The following is a 13990-nucleotide window of genomic DNA, read 5'->3' as shown; positions in this document are numbered from 1 at the left end:
GCATTGCTAAGAACTTCATTTGGACAAAGGCGATTTTCTCAATATTTAGTTTTTTTTTTGCACCCTCAGATTCCAGATTTTCAATAGTTGTATTTCGGCCAAATATTGTCCGATCCTAACAAACCATACAGCAATGGAAAGCTTATTTCTCTCTCTACACGCATGCCTGCGTGTCCTCTCACAGCTCCACATCTATCATCAAATTCGCTGACGATACTGTGGTTCTGGGTCTCATCTCCAACAACGATGAGACCGCATACTTGGATGAGGTAGAGAGACTCACATCATGGTGCCAGGACAACTGTCTCTCTCTGAATGTGAGTAAAACTAAAGAGCTGATCATGGACTTTAGGAAGAGACAGCAGCGGCCCGACACTCCTCTTATGATCAGTGGGACCCCTGTGGAGAGGGTGAGTAGCTTCAAGTACCTCGGTGTAAACATCTCCGAGAACCTGACTTGGACTACACACATCCAAACACAGGTTAAGAAAGCCAGGCAAAGACTGTACCATCTGCGACAGCTGAGGAAATTCAGGGTCTCACCAGCAATCCTGAAAACTTTCTATTCAGGGACCATAGAAAGTGTATTGACTCAGTGCATCTCAGTGTGGTATGGAAACAGCTCCAATCAGGACTCAAAGCACTACAGAGAGTTGTGCGCTTAGCTGAGCGCATCTCAGGGTCTGCTCTCCCATCTCTGCAGGACATCTACCTCAAACTCTGCAAAAATAGAGCTGTTAAAATTATCAAGGACTCGAATCACCCTGGTAACCGACTATTCACTTTGCTTCCATCTGGTAAGCGCTTCCGTAGCCTGATGGCAAAAACTGAGAGACGTAGGAGGAGCTTCTTCCCCCAGGCCATCAGGCTCCTAAACTCTAACTCTGTCTCATAACATCACTTGACTCCATGTAAATATCACTATATCAATAGCTATTCATAATTTTTTCTACCTCATATTGCTGCTATTTAAATACCCTGTACAACTTTTTTGCACATTCTTTTGTACATTTCTGTTATATTACTATTTATTTATGTCAACAACATACTGACCTGCACATTTATATTTATATATATTTTTTATTTTATTCTTTTAATTTTTCTACTTTTCTTTTTCTTAATATTTGTATACTTTATAATGGCACTGTCCTTGGAGCGGACCTGACCTACATTTCACTGCAGGTTATACTCTGTATAATTGTGTATGTGACAAATACAAATCTTGAATCTTGTTATTTATTCAGCTTTCAGATGATGTATAAATCTCAATTTTGAAAAATTGACACTTAAGACTGGTTTTGTGGGCCAGGGTCACATTTAGAAATTAGTTGTTGATAGTGAAAGTTTACATACTAAAAATAGTATCAGCTGCAGGCAAGATTAATAATAGCACTCCCTGTCCAGAAGGGGGCGACAGCAGTGGGCTAGTTGTTTTTATATCAATATCACATTACATGCGGATGAAGTGTGAACGAGCCATCAAACGTTCCTCCGTCGAACTGAGGTAAACAAAATTGACTTTCGTGCTTAATTAAATGTGATTTCATTCATGTGTGTAGGGTACTTCACCCCTCTGGTACTTTCTATATCTCTGTGCAGGCGAAAAAAGCGCTACATTTTAAACGTTCAGTTTCTACGCAACAATAATAGACATTCTAAAAAGAAAACGAACGCGCGCAAATGTGTAACAGTAACGCTGTTTATTTTAAAACGGAAGTGGATCGGAACCGAAAGTATCTTTGTTCTCAGTTTCCCGCGCTCTTCTTCTTCTCTCTACTGATGCGAGTGTTTGCAATCGAAAGTAATAGTAATTGTAGTAATCGATATTAATGGTAATTGTGGCGGAATATTTTATTTTTCCTGAGCAATACAAATGTATTAAAATGTGCGCCATAGCCGTTTATTGAAAGTAAACAAAGATGACTCATCTCTAGTAGTAGTGGGCCACTAAACTGGAAAGTCCCGTGCAGATACTGCAAAGAAAGATGCACCATATACAACTATTACACCAACAATCAAATAAACACGAATTCATTTGTGTATTATCACTGTCCGCACACGCATACAGGCTTAAAATCTATCCGCTATATATATTTCATCGTGTGAAAGTGATAACAAAGAGCATGTGCAGTTTTTAAAAAACAACTTGTAAGTGGGAGGGATCATAAAGAAGATACTTCCTCCATCTCGTCTGCACCCATGATGCTTCAGCTACAGTCTCATCTGTTGAGCTATTCTCTGTATTACTGCTTCTTGCCAAAATACCAAGTATATTATTACACGCTGTATGCTGTTTTAAGTCGCCTATTTATATTTCATTGTTTACACAAAATAAAATTAATTTCTGATTTTATTACAGCCTTAATCTTCGGTTTGAAAACCAGTGTCAAATCAAGGTTTTCACATCACCGACCAAGCACAAGAGGCGATGGACGGGCCTGTAGATAGCATCAAGCTCATTCGGAGACTCAAGACAGAGCTACTGGACGCTCTGACCGGAGATCCAGAGATTCTGCTTCAGCACTGCCATGCCAGTGGCATACTGTCCAACAATGAGTACAACAACATTAAAGACACAAACATGCGTTCAAGGCAGGTACGGGACATCTTGGATTATGTGATTCACAAAGACAACAAGCATGCTCTGAATTTCCTGAAGCTGCTGAAAACACAAGACATGCAAGAGACATTTCCTAAACTGCATTTCCTTCAAAAGCAGCAAATCAACAAACGCAAGACACCAAAAAACACAGGTATTATCTTGCACTCAGCCTTTGTAAATCCACCATTAAGACTCCTTAGAATTTTGGCGTAGTGACTTTTATGCATATTATTCTCATTATTGTAACTTTTTAATGTAGGTTTAGATTACAGTAATAGTCTTTTTTTTTACAGTTAAAATACAGTTGCAATACATTTTGAAGTCAAATCATTTATAAATAATTACATGCGATAAATGCTACCATAATGTATAAATACTGGAAGAGAAAGATAACATAAATCGTATTGTTTAAAATCAATTTTTCATAATTGATGAATTTTGCAATATAAACACTGCTATTTTCTTTGAAACATTCTGTTATGTATAAAGCACTATATAAATTATAGAGTTTCTGCAGGTCTTTAAAAGTCTTCTACAAATTAAGGTCAGAGCAGCAAATCTTTGTTTTGTCTTGTTTTCCAAACTCAAGATACATTTACTTGAGGTACAAACTGAACATATGAAGTCAAATTGAAGTAAATTAAGTGAGTTGGTGTTTAAAAGAAGAATGTATACATTTCAATAAAGGAATGAAAATTTGTTTTCCCTATTGAATTTAGTGGATTTTCTGAGCCAGTTATATTTGTTCTTATTTTAATCATAAACTTACTTCATTTTGATCTGTTTCTCATAAAACAAGGCTTATGTCATTTTGCTTTTAGAGTAAATTTATCTTGCTTTAAGACTCTTTAGACTTTAGCATTGGGAAACAAGACAAAAATACCAATACATTTTTATTTTATTTTTTTATTTATTTTTTTGCAATGTGAACAGAAGGTACAGTAAAAACTGTATTTTTCTAATGTACTTTTTTTGTACAATAACGTAATGTAGATCTTGAAAATTGTCACAATACAAAAAAAGATCCTAATAGTAGACTTGTATATGTATATATGATTTATTTCACCCCATTGGCTTCAAACTTTCTAGTACATGCAGTAATCTATTTGTAATTTGTAAATGACATTGGTTTTTCAGAGACGACAGCAAAACGACGACAGGAAATGGAAAAAGAGCCGCTGCGTATTATCAGTGAGTCACATACACACCTCTGCTTTGCATCTTCAGTAGCCACTTCATGACCGCACTGTTCCATTACGTAACTTTGCGTTTTCTCAGACTCCAGGATGGTGAGCGAGAAGGAGATGATGATGGTGGCCGGCTGCATAGGGAACAGCTGGAGGGAGGTGGGCATTATGGCACTGGGTATGAACACCACCACTCTTCAGCAGATAGAGGAGGACAACAGCCAACACAAAATGCGGGTTTTCACCATGCTACGAAAATGGAGCATGCGTGAGAGGGAACAAGCCACGGCAGCTCATCTCCATTCTCTACTAACCCAAGAAGAGAACGGTGTAGACACTCTGAAACTCAGTTTCCTGTTGGAAAACAACTGAGGTTGCTAAGAGGACTTTAATAGGGTGCTGCAGCCATAACATCAAAACCCGGAAGACTGATTCACCATGGGTCATGGGTTTTTATAATGTGGTCATGATTAAAACAAGGTCTATATAAATGGTCAATGCTAAATTACACTTTTTACCCTTTGTGATGTAATTAAAGCTGCGACAGTTTAGTGCATGAAGTGTCCCACATTTCACACTTTGTTTTTTTCGGTTAAGTGCATCATTTGTGTATTTAAAGTTCACTTTTTCAATATTCATACTACAAAACGTCATAGATTAGTGCATAAGTACTCAATTTGGGACGCAATATTGTTTGCCACACTGACCTTATTTTACTCATGAATTTAAAGGGATAGTTCACCCAAAAATAAATTAAATTCTGTGATCATTTACTCCCCATCCACTTGTTGCAAACCTGTTTGAGTTTCTTTCTTCAGCTGAACACAAAAGAAGATATTTTGAAGAATGTTGGTGACCACACAGTTGACCATTAGTTGTCTTCCATTATGTTTTGTTCATACTATGGAAGTCAATGGTTACCGTCAATTATTTGGTTACCAACATTCTTCACAATATCTTCTTTTGTGTTTAAAACACAAATAACTTGAAGGGTGAGTAAATGATGACAGAAGTTTTGGGTGAACTATCTAATAAAAATCCATTTATGAAAATCTCAAGGCAACCCATGGTGAATTAGTCTTCTGGGTTTTAAGGTAGCTGCAGCACTTTTTATACATGTAGCACTTGCAGACATGCAAATATACCACTAGAGGGAACTATAACTGCTTGTAAAAGAATGTTCATTTTTTGTTTGTTTAGTAAATGCAATGTATAAGTCAGCTACAAGCTTGAAGTAATAGGGCAACTTTCAAACCCACCAAGCTAAAATGCGGGTATTTCAAATATTTTTCTTAAACTTGATGTGAAAAATATCATTAGCATACATGCTAAGATTTAAAAAAAAATGTAATGCATTTTTTTTTCCAAAAAGGGGCAAGACTGAATTAATTGTCAGACTGTTTTGTTTTATTTTAGTGTTTTATTTTTTATGGCATTATTACTTGATTGTTTTTTTTTTTTCTTTTAAGCTTATTTTTCATGTGAGATCAAGTTCCATTCCTACTTTTTAGATTGCACTTCAGCTTGTGTTTGCTTTCTCATGGTACAAATTGCCTGATTTGTACTGTAGCATTCCATCTTAATATCTTTTACAGAATAGTACTTATCCTTTAAGTAAATGAATGTGAAAGCTTTTATCAAAGTCTTAAAAACTTGAACCGATTCCATGAACGGATAAGGAAGACTCATGTTTATGACAGAAGTTTTAAAAGTTTTATGTTCCAATAGAGACCGCTATCTGGCAACATAACAGCGACCTTCGCTCTCTCGGCAAGTATCACGTTGTTTCACCCTGATGCTTTTTCACCCTGGTGTTTCACCCTTGTTCACCCTTGTTCACCCTTATTTTGCATGCCAAGCAGGTGATAGGATTGGAGGCGGAGCTTTGTACAATTCCATTGCACAGGCCTGTCATTAAACAGCATCTAGTCTTGCCAGACTTCATGGAATCTTTTGCTGTGGGATTATAAAACTTGTTTTATTTGATAGATTGCAACCTAACCTTTGTTATCATGCTTACATGAATCGTTATTTTTGTTACTTTTTTCTATTGTAGATTTTTTGTACCTTTTTCCCTGTTTTGTTACTTTACGTACTTTTATATATTATTTCTGTTTTGCAAACTGATCATGTTTCTGGTGATGGGTTATTTTTAAAAAAGTAAAATAAATAAAAATAAAGAGAACTAAATGAATCATTACTGTCATTATGATAAAAGTTTGAGGTTATTTTTTATTGTTTTATAGCTTTTTTATTGTATAATTTAGATTTTTGTCAGATTTTTTGTTTATTGTTTTATAGGCTTAAGCTATAAATAACTGGCTCCCAGAGAGTTTTTTTTTTTTTTTTGATGCTGAAGAATGGAAAATCTAAATCTCATCTGTTCTCATTTGATCTCTGCACTTTTTCTTTATTTATTTTTAAAGTGCATTTGTTGTCCATATACATTTACAGTTTCATATTGATTCAGTTTTGATTGTTTTATTGTATAGATTTTGGTTAACCTGGTAAATGTTATTCAAAACCTGGAACGTGTTGGAAGAATTTCTTATGTACAAACATTGATAAAATTTTAAAATCCAGGAAGAAGAATTATAATGAAACTGCTTATAAAATGTAATTTCCAATTCTTTGGGGAAAAATATTTTCCAAATGAATATTTTTTTGGATGATAGCAAAATGCCTTAACATGCAAATATTCAGTTACCTTTTTCCATAGGCAAAGTAAAGACTTTTTCTATAAGATAACAGACCTGCATTGGTCCAGGCTTTTTTTGAACCCTGTGACATACCATTCCATTCCTCTCTTGTGAGTGTGTGTGGGAGCATTGTGCAATCTGACAAACATACGTGGAAGGATATATCTTTCTTTCATCAGCAAACTCTAGCAGTCTAATGTGAACTTAGAACAACGCTGCGGAGTTTGGAAGATGTTGAACGTTGTACCCCCTGTTTTGCTGCATGCATTACCAAAATGAACGTTTGTGTGTGTCATTATGTAACATGTAAAGTTGTTGCTTGTGTGTGAGTCAGATTTAGCATAGTAAATATATATTCCCCTTTATCAACAAAGATGCAGGACCCTGCAAATAAAACCATCCAATGGTAAGATGTCCTCAGCATTATAAGAAAAGAAAATACTGGAAATGATGTTAATCAAATATGTACTTGACAGTTGCATGCCTCTGATAGCCTCATATCACCTGGGTCTTCAGAAAGCAATTTTTTTTAAGTTAAAGATTGATTTTTTTTGTTGACACCCATATCACTCTAATCCAATTATAGGATTTGACTTGAATGACGAATCAGGCGTGTGCATCCACGTATATGAAGGCTGGACCTTGCAATAAACCACTGAGGGTCTCGAGGCATCCTTTACACATCAGATACAGTAGAGTTGCATGTGCTAAGTACAGAAAGGACATAAAACATCACAATGAGCTCATCTAAAGGTGAGAAGTTTGATTGTTTTTGATTGCACGCATATAGTTCCCGTAAATGCACTAATTTCATAGTTTTACTAACTCGTGCATATAAGTCTGATCATGCAATAGGCTACTGTAACTGCGAGAACTGTGTGCGTGCAAAAGTTTCACCTTATAGAAGCAGGAAAAAACTGCAGGTAGGCTATATAGGGTTGGAGGTGGCAATTTTTCGAGTGGTCGATGAATGATGCATTGTATAAAAACTATTGTAAAAATTGTAGGAATTGAAACGTGACGCCCCCCAGCTTTTTTATCTAGCACAGTTTGGATGCTATACTGCGAACAAAGTGATGTTATTCTTCAATATTTTTGTCTTGTTTTCTTGTGCAAACTTCTACAGATTATTTAAACAAAAAAAAAAAGGTTAGCTTGATTCTAACAAAAGCAAAAAGTTGCATATTACTGTTAAATCTTTCTGGTTTTGATTCTTTCTGACAGCCATTTTGCTCTTTGGTGTCATATTTCCATATATTTAAAAAAGAAAAAAAAAAAGAAGAAACGGGGCGTTGATGACGTTTTCCTCCTAAAATATCGCGATTGTTGCAGTGGAATTTATAGTGCTTATTATAAAACTGACTGAGTTCTGATTGGATGTGCACATCGGCTGAATTCCGGAGCCTATTATGCATGGAGTTACGGCGCTGCTTGGCAACCAAAGCCAGTTAGAGTCAAAGACTATTTGTTAGAGTTCATCAAAAGTGGGACATCAGATGAATGCGTTTATGGTCGATTGCTTTTTAAAATTATATCAGTTATATATATGTATTATAATGCAGTATGCAATGAAATGTATACAAATAATGCATTTTTTTTAATTAAATAGATCATTTAATCATGCACACATGCAAATTATCTTTGTTTTACTGTTTAGACTGGTGGTTTTAGGCAGGTCCAATCTGGTCTACATGATGGATCAGCTTTTATACCAACTGGTAGGGGTTGGGATCAGCCTCTTAGATGTTGAACAGGGACGACCTTGATCAACAGATCTGTAACAAACCAGCTGGCAGCTGCAATGTTCCATTAACCATGTGAAGATGATATGACAATGCTATTATATATATATATATATATATATATATATACACACACACACATACACACAATTCATAGAATTACACAATTAAACAACGTATTTCAGTATAATTCGTCATGTTTTATAGAAATCATTTTTTTGTATAGTATTTAAACTTATTTTCAAATGCAAAACAATAGGGAACAAAATGAAATGAAAAAACATTAGTGATGCATAGCTGCATGTTGCATTTTTTGCATAGAGTTTTAATCCTATATCATGAGGAGTAGTTTCTGAAGAGTTGTTTCTGTGATTATTAGATTAAAATGAATGATTTATTGAGCATTGGTTTATTTTTATCATATTGCTTTTGCTTATTTACTTAACTTTTATATGTATCTCACAGAATATATGAATGGCCATGTCCACCTGGAAGAATCAGACAATTATGAGTCAGATGGGAAGCTGTTTCTTACTGAGGCTTTCAGCGTGATTATGGAGGAGATTCTTCACAAAGGAACTGACTTGAAGGAGAAGGTTAAGTCTTTTAATAATTTGACATCCCATTTAACAACTTCTGCATCTTCCTATCTTATCTTGTATCTCAGGAGATCAACTGCATGTCTCTGCATTCACAGGTGTGTGAGTGGAAAGATCCTGATCAGCTGAGAGCTCTTCTGGACCTTGATCTCAGAGAGCATGGGGAATCTCACAAGCAGTTACTGCAGAGGGTTCGAGATGTGGCCAGATACAGTGTTAAAACCTGTATGTTGCATCTGTTGGGATCGCATCCCACTAAGTATTCATATTAGCGGTTGTCCTATATAAGTTTTTCAGTATTTTATTCTGAAATTATTACATTTGTTCCTCCTAAATCTTGAATATGTGGATACATCCTGGTCCAGAGCCTTTTCTCGTTCACAGGTCATCCTCGGTTCTTCAATCAGCTGTTTGCTGGCGTGGACTACCATGCATTGACAGGACGGCTCCTCACTGAAACCCTCAACACCAGCCAGTATGTGTGAATGAACTTTCAGTTGTTCATGTTAACGTGTTACAGTGAATGTGCCATCTTAAGGTTCTCAGATGAGTGCTGTAAAAGGGTCCGGATGGCGTTTTATTAACTGAGGGGTTCAAAAGTGTTAAACTTTTGAGTAAATGTTAAGCTGTTACACTGTTGCTGAAGTGTTCCATAAACTCTGTTGTTATAATAAGTAACTTATCAGACCACTTGAAGTTATCAGATGACACCGTTTGATAACAGAATGGAACCACTGGTTTCATATAGACTATCTAAAAACTGTGTTGATTAGAGATTGATTAAATTAGGAACTGAAATTTTTAGATAATGCAAACAGTGTTGTTATCAGTAACTAAAACTAAAATGAGAAAAAATAAAAGATAATTAAAAGATAAAATTGCTACAAATGAAAACAGAAAATATAAAAATAATACCTACTTTAAAATCTTAAAGTAATAGTTTGCCCCCAAAAATTCTGAAAATGTACTCACCCTCAGGCTATCAAAGACGTAGATGAGTTTGTTTCTTCATCAGAACAGATTTGGAGAAATTTAACATTACGTCACTTGCTCACCAATGTATCCTCTTGTAGTGAATGGGTGCCGTCAGAATGAGAGTCCAAACAGCTGAAAAAAATCACAATAATACACAAGTAATCCTCAAGAATCCAGTCCATCAATGAATGTTTTGTGAAGTGAAAAGCGGCATGCTTGCAAGAAACAAATCCATCATCATATCAGTTACAAAGATGTAGCTTGTTGCTACACAAGAAGTTAATTGATGGACTGGAATCATGTGGATTACTTGTGGATTATTTTATCAGGTGTTTGGACTCTCATTCTAGTGATGAAGCTAAATTTCTCCAATATGTTCCCCAAATCTATTCCTTAAATACTATAAATATCATGAGTGCTCAATCTGCAACATACTCAGTGTGAAGTTTTCACAGATACACCTATGAAGTGGCTCCGGTATTTGTCCTGATGGAGGAGGAAGTGCTCTGTAAGCTTCGCTCTCTGGTTGGCTGGTCAGAAGGAGACGGGATATTTTGTCCCGGGGGTTCAATGTCCAACATGTATGCCATGAACGCCGCACGGTACTGGGCCTTCCCTCAAGTGAAGACACAAGGCTTGTGGGCCACACCACGAATGGCTATATTTACATCACAACAGGTAAAAAGACAAGAGCTACTTGTTCTAATCTTAGATTTAAAAGAGCATATATACAAATTTTATGTCATTTTTTTTAGAGTCATTACTCAATGAAAAAATCTGCTGCTTTCCTTGGTATCGGAACGGACAATATTTTCATTGTACAAGTGGATGAGAGGTACAGGAACTTATCTCCAACACATTTTGGAAAACCAGTATTTCATTTTAAATTATTTAAAATGTTTTTTTTTTATTCCTCTACAGCGGCAGCATGATACCAGAGGACCTGGAGGTGAAAATCGTGCAGGCAAAATCACAAGTAAATCTTTAAATTATATCAGCAAGATGTTTTTTTTGGAAAATAGTCTTTTATGCTTACCAATGCTGCTTTATTTAATAATGAAAAAAACTGTAAAACAGTAATATTGTGAAATATTATTATGATTTAAAAGAATTGTGTTTTCCATTTGAATATGCTAAAAAGTTTATTCATGTGATGCAAAGCTGAAATTTCAGTGTCACATGATGCTTCAGAAATCATTCATCCTGAAAACTTTTGTGCTGATTAATATTTTTGTGGAAACCATGATACATTTTTTCAGGATTAATAGCAAATAAAGTTGTAAAACTATATATATTTACTTTCATTTTTGATCATTTCAAGGCATCCTTACTTTCATGTATGGAAAAGAGCAGCGTGAACATTAGATAAAATATCTCCTTTTGTGTTCTATGGAAATAAAAGTTCATACAGGTTTGAAAAGACATAAGGGTGACAAATCACTTTTTTATGCATGAAATATCCAAGGGTCGAAAGTTAATGGTGTTTGGCCAATGTCTCTGTGTCTCCTTCAGGATGCTGTCCCGTTTTTCGTTAATGCCACAGCGGGAACCACAGTGCAGGGCGCTTTTGATCCTCTGAACCGCATAGCTGACATAAGTGAAAGAAACGGCATGTGGATGCACGTTGATGTAAGTGCAGCACGTTTACCTTATCTAACACCATTGTGCAACACGTCTATATGCATGTGGCCCCCTCTTTAAAAGTATCCAGTTGTTTGCAGAATTTCACCTGTTCCTAACTGTTACAATCTGGATCTCTCTTTTTTTACAGGCCGCATGGGGAGGAAGCGTGCTGTTTTCCAAAAAACATAAACATCTGGTTGCAGGAATAGAAAGGTTTGAGCACAGTGTTTTTGGGTAGAGAAGTAACCCATCTTTGACTATATCATTTAATGTTTTTTTTTTAACACTCAGAGCAAACTCTGTGACTTGGAACCCTCACAAAATGCTTCTAACGGGACTGCAGTGCTCAGTGGTTTTGTTCAGAGATACCACGGTATGAATACTTATGGAATGTAGCAGTCCGTCTATCTTTTCTTTTACTTCTAACCCCGTGCAAATCAATTTATGCAATGTTTTTGCTTATTAGTCAAATGAACAAATTATATTGACTTGCCCACTGTTCTTAATTTTATTTTCCCCATCTCAATCTGTAGAATCTATTAATGCACTGTCACAGTGCAAAGGCAACCTACTTATTCCAGCAAGACAAGTTCTATGATACAAGTCTAGACACGGGAGACAAATCCATCCAGTGTGGCCGGAAGGTGGATTGTTTAAAGCTGTGGTTGATGTGGAAGGCAATAGGAACACGTGGTTTTTCAGAGCGAGTGGAGAAGGCCTTTGCCCTCACAAGGTATTTGATGCATCTGATAGATGTTGTTGTTGATTAATATACTGTCAATCTTTTTAATGTTGCATTTTATTAAACACTATTGATTTCTATCATTAAATGCATTGCAATATATTATTAATATATACAGTACTGTTAAAAATTTAGCGATTTAAAAAAAATAATAATGTTAAAAGAAAACTAAAAATTAGTATTTTAAAAATACTAAAATATGTTAAATATTATTACAATAATGTTTTCCTTTTGAACATATTTTAAAATGTAATTTATTTCTGTAATGCAAAGCTGAATTTTCAGCATCAGTCTTCAGCGTCACATGATCCTTCAGAAATCATTTTGATATGCTGATTTTCAAGAAACGGTTATTATTATTCGATGTTGATCACAGTTGTGCTGCTTAATATTTTAAACCTCAATGACCCCAAACTTTTAATTGTTACTGTATATTTTATTTATTTATATATATTTATTTTAATAATCTATTATTTATGTCTGCACTAGGTATTTAGTTGAAGAAATGGAGAAAAGAGACAATTTCAAGTTGGTCTGTAAGGTACGGTGTTGCTCTGTATATAAACCTGAAGTAATATACTTATGTTTATGTAAATATAATGCATGCATGTGTGTGTGTTTTCCAACAGGGGCATTTTGTGAATGTTTGCTTCTGGTTCATTCCATCCAGTCTGAGAGGGAAGGAGAACAGTGCAGATTACCAGGAAAGGTTATCAAAGGTCGGCTTTGTTTAAATGTAGAATGACATATGACTGAAATCTTAATTATTGAGCACAGAATGATTGCTCCTAATGCTATGTCCAATGTACGCCATCAGGTGGCACCAGTCATCAAAGAGAGAATGATGAAGCGTGGAACGATGATGGTGGGATACCAGCCCATGGATGGACACGTCAACTTCTTCCGAATGGTTGTTGTTTCTCCTCAGCTGACCACCAAGGACATGGATTTCTTCCTCGATGAGATAGAGGAACTAGGGAAGGACCTGTAGTTAGTTTGAATATCTATGGTCTACCAGTTGTCAATGTCACATTATCCCCCCTCATCTCATCATTTTTTAAATTTGAGATTTTCTAAAGGTTGCTCAAATGCCGACTTGTAAGCGGTACGTAATACTGACTTCAATGACTAAGCCAGCAAAAAATGTGCATCCACAGAGGTCATAAAGTGAATGAATCTCATAGATTCTGGCCCACCTAAGTATTGAGTTCATTTGGAAAACCCCATTTAGGTTTTAGGGCCTTTACTAATGAACCTGATTATATAAATCACGTGTATTAAATAAGATGTATTAATCCAAGATGCGCACTGCAGCTGCCTCCAGAACCAGGATTGAGACGCACTGTGAAACTTTATGTCTGTAAACGTGATGTCAGCAAAACTGAATGTGCAAAATTATTCACAGGTGGAAAGCGTTTCTGATTGGCTAAAGCGCAGGACCCCCCCCCCTCTCTCTCTCTCTTTCTTTCTCGCTCTCTGTCTCTCTCTCTCTCTCTCTCTCTTTCTTTCTCTCTCTCGCTCTCTCTGTCTCTCTTTCTCTCTCTCTCTCTCTCTCTCTCTCTCTCTCTCTCTTTCTTTCTCTCTCTCGCTCTCTCTGTCTCTCTTCTCTCTCTCTCTCTCTCTCTCTCTCTCTCTCTCTCTTTCTTTCTCTCTCTCGCTCTCTGTCTCTCTTTCTCTCTCTCTCTGTCTCTCTTTCTCTCTCTCTCTCTCTCTCTCTCTCAGAGCCGAGAGAGATTTTTTTTTTTTTTTTTTTTTTAGGACACTTGTTTTTATGTGTGCCATTCAAAAACAGCTTTAAATTTAAGTATGCAAAATATTTTA

At 35.9% G+C, this 13990-nt stretch overlaps 2 protein-coding genes across 2 annotated transcripts; both read left to right on the top strand.

Moving 5' to 3' along the window:
• The first annotated feature begins 1426 nt into the window (after positions 1 to 1426).
• Positions 1427 to 6315, top strand: LOC306859523 (uncharacterized protein). Its single transcript, XM_079400581.1, has 4 exons — positions 1427 to 1504; positions 2360 to 2753; positions 3740 to 3793; positions 3881 to 6315. The coding sequence occupies exons 2-4, from the start codon at positions 2429 to 2431 to the stop codon at positions 4159 to 4161; spliced, it is 660 nt and encodes a 219-aa protein (XP_079256707.1). The 5' UTR covers positions 1427 to 1504; positions 2360 to 2428; the 3' UTR covers positions 4162 to 6315.
• A 479-nt stretch (positions 6316 to 6794) lies between these two features.
• LOC306859321 (cysteine sulfinic acid decarboxylase-like) lies at positions 6795 to 13889 on the top strand. The gene is made up of 15 exons (XM_079400313.1): positions 6795 to 6894; positions 7075 to 7241; positions 8696 to 8826; positions 8928 to 9054; positions 9214 to 9304; positions 10260 to 10482; positions 10560 to 10639; positions 10726 to 10780; positions 11317 to 11433; positions 11576 to 11640; positions 11719 to 11800; positions 11961 to 12160; positions 12659 to 12710; positions 12799 to 12888; positions 12987 to 13889. The coding sequence occupies exons 2-15, from the start codon at positions 7226 to 7228 to the stop codon at positions 13158 to 13160; spliced, it is 1503 nt and encodes a 500-aa protein (XP_079256439.1). The 5' UTR covers positions 6795 to 6894; positions 7075 to 7225; the 3' UTR covers positions 13161 to 13889.
• The last annotated feature ends 101 nt before the right edge of the window (positions 13890 to 13990 follow it).

Source organism: Barbus barbus (assembly GCF_936440315.1).
Source record: "Barbus barbus genome assembly, chromosome: 40".
NCBI lineage: Eukaryota > Metazoa > Chordata > Actinopteri > Cypriniformes > Cyprinidae > Barbus > Barbus barbus.
This window is presented reverse-complemented; position numbering and strand designations above follow the sequence as displayed.